The sequence below is a fragment of the Vulpes lagopus genome, chromosome 13 (genome assembly GCF_018345385.1).
Source record: "Vulpes lagopus strain Blue_001 chromosome 13, ASM1834538v1, whole genome shotgun sequence".
Classification (NCBI taxonomy): Eukaryota; Metazoa; Chordata; class Mammalia; order Carnivora; family Canidae; genus Vulpes; species Vulpes lagopus.
Genome location: NC_054836.1, coordinates 8,922,840 through 8,924,892, shown reverse-complemented (window position 1 = coordinate 8,924,892; position 2,053 = coordinate 8,922,840). Strand labels below are relative to the sequence as shown.

The 2,053-nt window shown below is 37.7% G+C and overlaps 1 protein-coding gene across 1 annotated transcript; it reads right to left on the bottom strand.

The window, feature by feature from the left end:
• Positions 1 to 619: 619 nt before the first annotated feature.
• Positions 620 to 1,564, bottom strand: LOC121474975 (olfactory receptor 14I1). The gene has a single exon (XM_041728126.1). It carries the CDS (start codon positions 1,562 to 1,564, stop codon positions 620 to 622), a length of 945 nt encoding a protein of 314 aa, XP_041584060.1.
• Positions 1,565 to 2,053: the final 489 nt, after the last annotated feature.

Below are 2,053 nucleotides of genomic sequence, written 5' to 3'. Positions count from 1 at the left end.
GTGTAAATCAAATTTATCTGTTTTTATTATTGCAATAATTACTGTAACATTTCAAAAGTGGAACATGACAATTTAAATGGTTGCCAAAAAGACTGTTGATGAAGCTTAGTTCAATTTCCTGACAGATTTATAGAATTAACTAAGATTGAAAGAAAAATGTTATTAAATTTGGGGCAAAAAAACACATTTACTCACCTCCATTATAACTACCTGGCTTGTTCTATGCTCTCTTTTGCTAAGTAGATAAATCAGGTACTAGAAAGTTGTGTGTGTGTGTGTGTGTGTGTGTGTGTGTGTGTGAGAGAGAGAGAGAGAGAGAGAGAGACCCCTTCCAGCAAATACATAGTAACTTGAGTGTAGGATATCAGGCTCAATATAAGGTATTTAAATGAGTTCAAAGATATGGAATGAGAAGGAATGGAACACCACAAAAGTTGTAGTTATACAATTTTGCAAAATTTGATATCAAGAGATTTTTAATTTTTGAAGAAATATTTGTATTTATTTCTAAATATGGGCTGGAAATAATCTGCCGCTCAAGTTTTTCCAATATCTTTTTTTTTCCATAATGTATTTATACTCTCCTAGTCTTTTGTTACAGATCTTGTATTAGCAAAATCTAATTGTTTCTAATTTGCAAAGAATTTATCTTCTCAAATATCCTCCAAATAGCTGCTTTAATCTCCTTGTTTCGAAGACTATATATGATGGGATTTAGGAAGGGAGGCAAAACTGTGTAAGCCACAGCAATCACCAAATCTTGAATGGATGAAGTCTTGGCAATTGGTCCTAAGGCACCAAAGAGCCCTGTAGTAAGGAAGAGCATAATAACAATCAGCTGTGGAGAGCAGGTGGAAAAAGCTTTTGCCCTACTCTCTACTGAAGGGATTCTGAGCACTGTTGAGAAGATCTGGATATAGGAGATGATCATAAGAACAAAGCAAACCAGCACAAAGCAGGAGCTCAGAGCCAGGCTCACAAACTCAGCAAAGAAAACCTCATGGGAAACCAGGGCCAAAACGTGGGAGATATCACAGAAGAACTGGTGGATTTTTCTGTATCTTGATATGGGCTCCCAAAATATGTTGCCAGTGTGGACAGATGCATAAATAAAGCAACTCAGCCAGGCAATGGCTGCTATGTGGTGGCATTTTTCTGATGTCATAATGGCTTCATATTGGAGGGGGTGGCAAATGGCAACATAGCGATCATAGGACATGACAGTGAGAAAGGCCAGCTCAGCAGATGCAAAAGCAAAGAAAAAATAGACTTGAGCCACACAGCCAAGGTAAGAGATGGAGTTACTGTGAGTCAGGGAGCTGTGGATTGACTTAGGCACAGTGACTGAAACATAGCACAAATCTAAAAAGGAGAGGTTCTTCAGAAAGAAGTACATAGGCCGGTGAAGATACTGATCAAAAGTAATGATAATCATGATGAGAACGTTCCACACCACTGCTGTCAGATAAATCAGCAGAAAGAGTCCAGCATGAAGTATCTGTAGCTCGCAGATGTCAGAAAACCCCATGAGCAGGAACTCTGTCACTTCTGTGAGATTGTCCATTGGGCAAGGAAAACTGTGTTCTGTTTAAGAAAATACATAATAATTAAAAATAAGACAAGGAAAAATAAAGTGTTGTCTTAATACGATGCTGTAGGAATTATATCCCCTAGTTAAAGGAATAAATTAAATATCTTCAATATTACTTAAGTAAATGAGATGGTGGTAGACTTTTTTAAATTTAAAATTTTGGGGTTTTTTTTAAGATTTTATTTATTTACTCATGAGAGACACATACAGAGAGAGAGAAGCAGAGACACAGGCAGAGGAAGAAGCAGGCTCCATGCAGAGAGCCCGACATGGGACTCGATCCTGGGTCTCCAGGATCATGCCCTGGGCTGAAGATGGTACAAAACTGTTGAGCTACCCAGGCTGCCCTAAATTTAATTTTTTTTTAAATTAAATTCAATTAGCAAACATACAGTACATCATTAGTTTCAGATGTAGAGTCCAGTGATTCCTCAGTTGCCTGTAATACCCAAAGCTCATTAC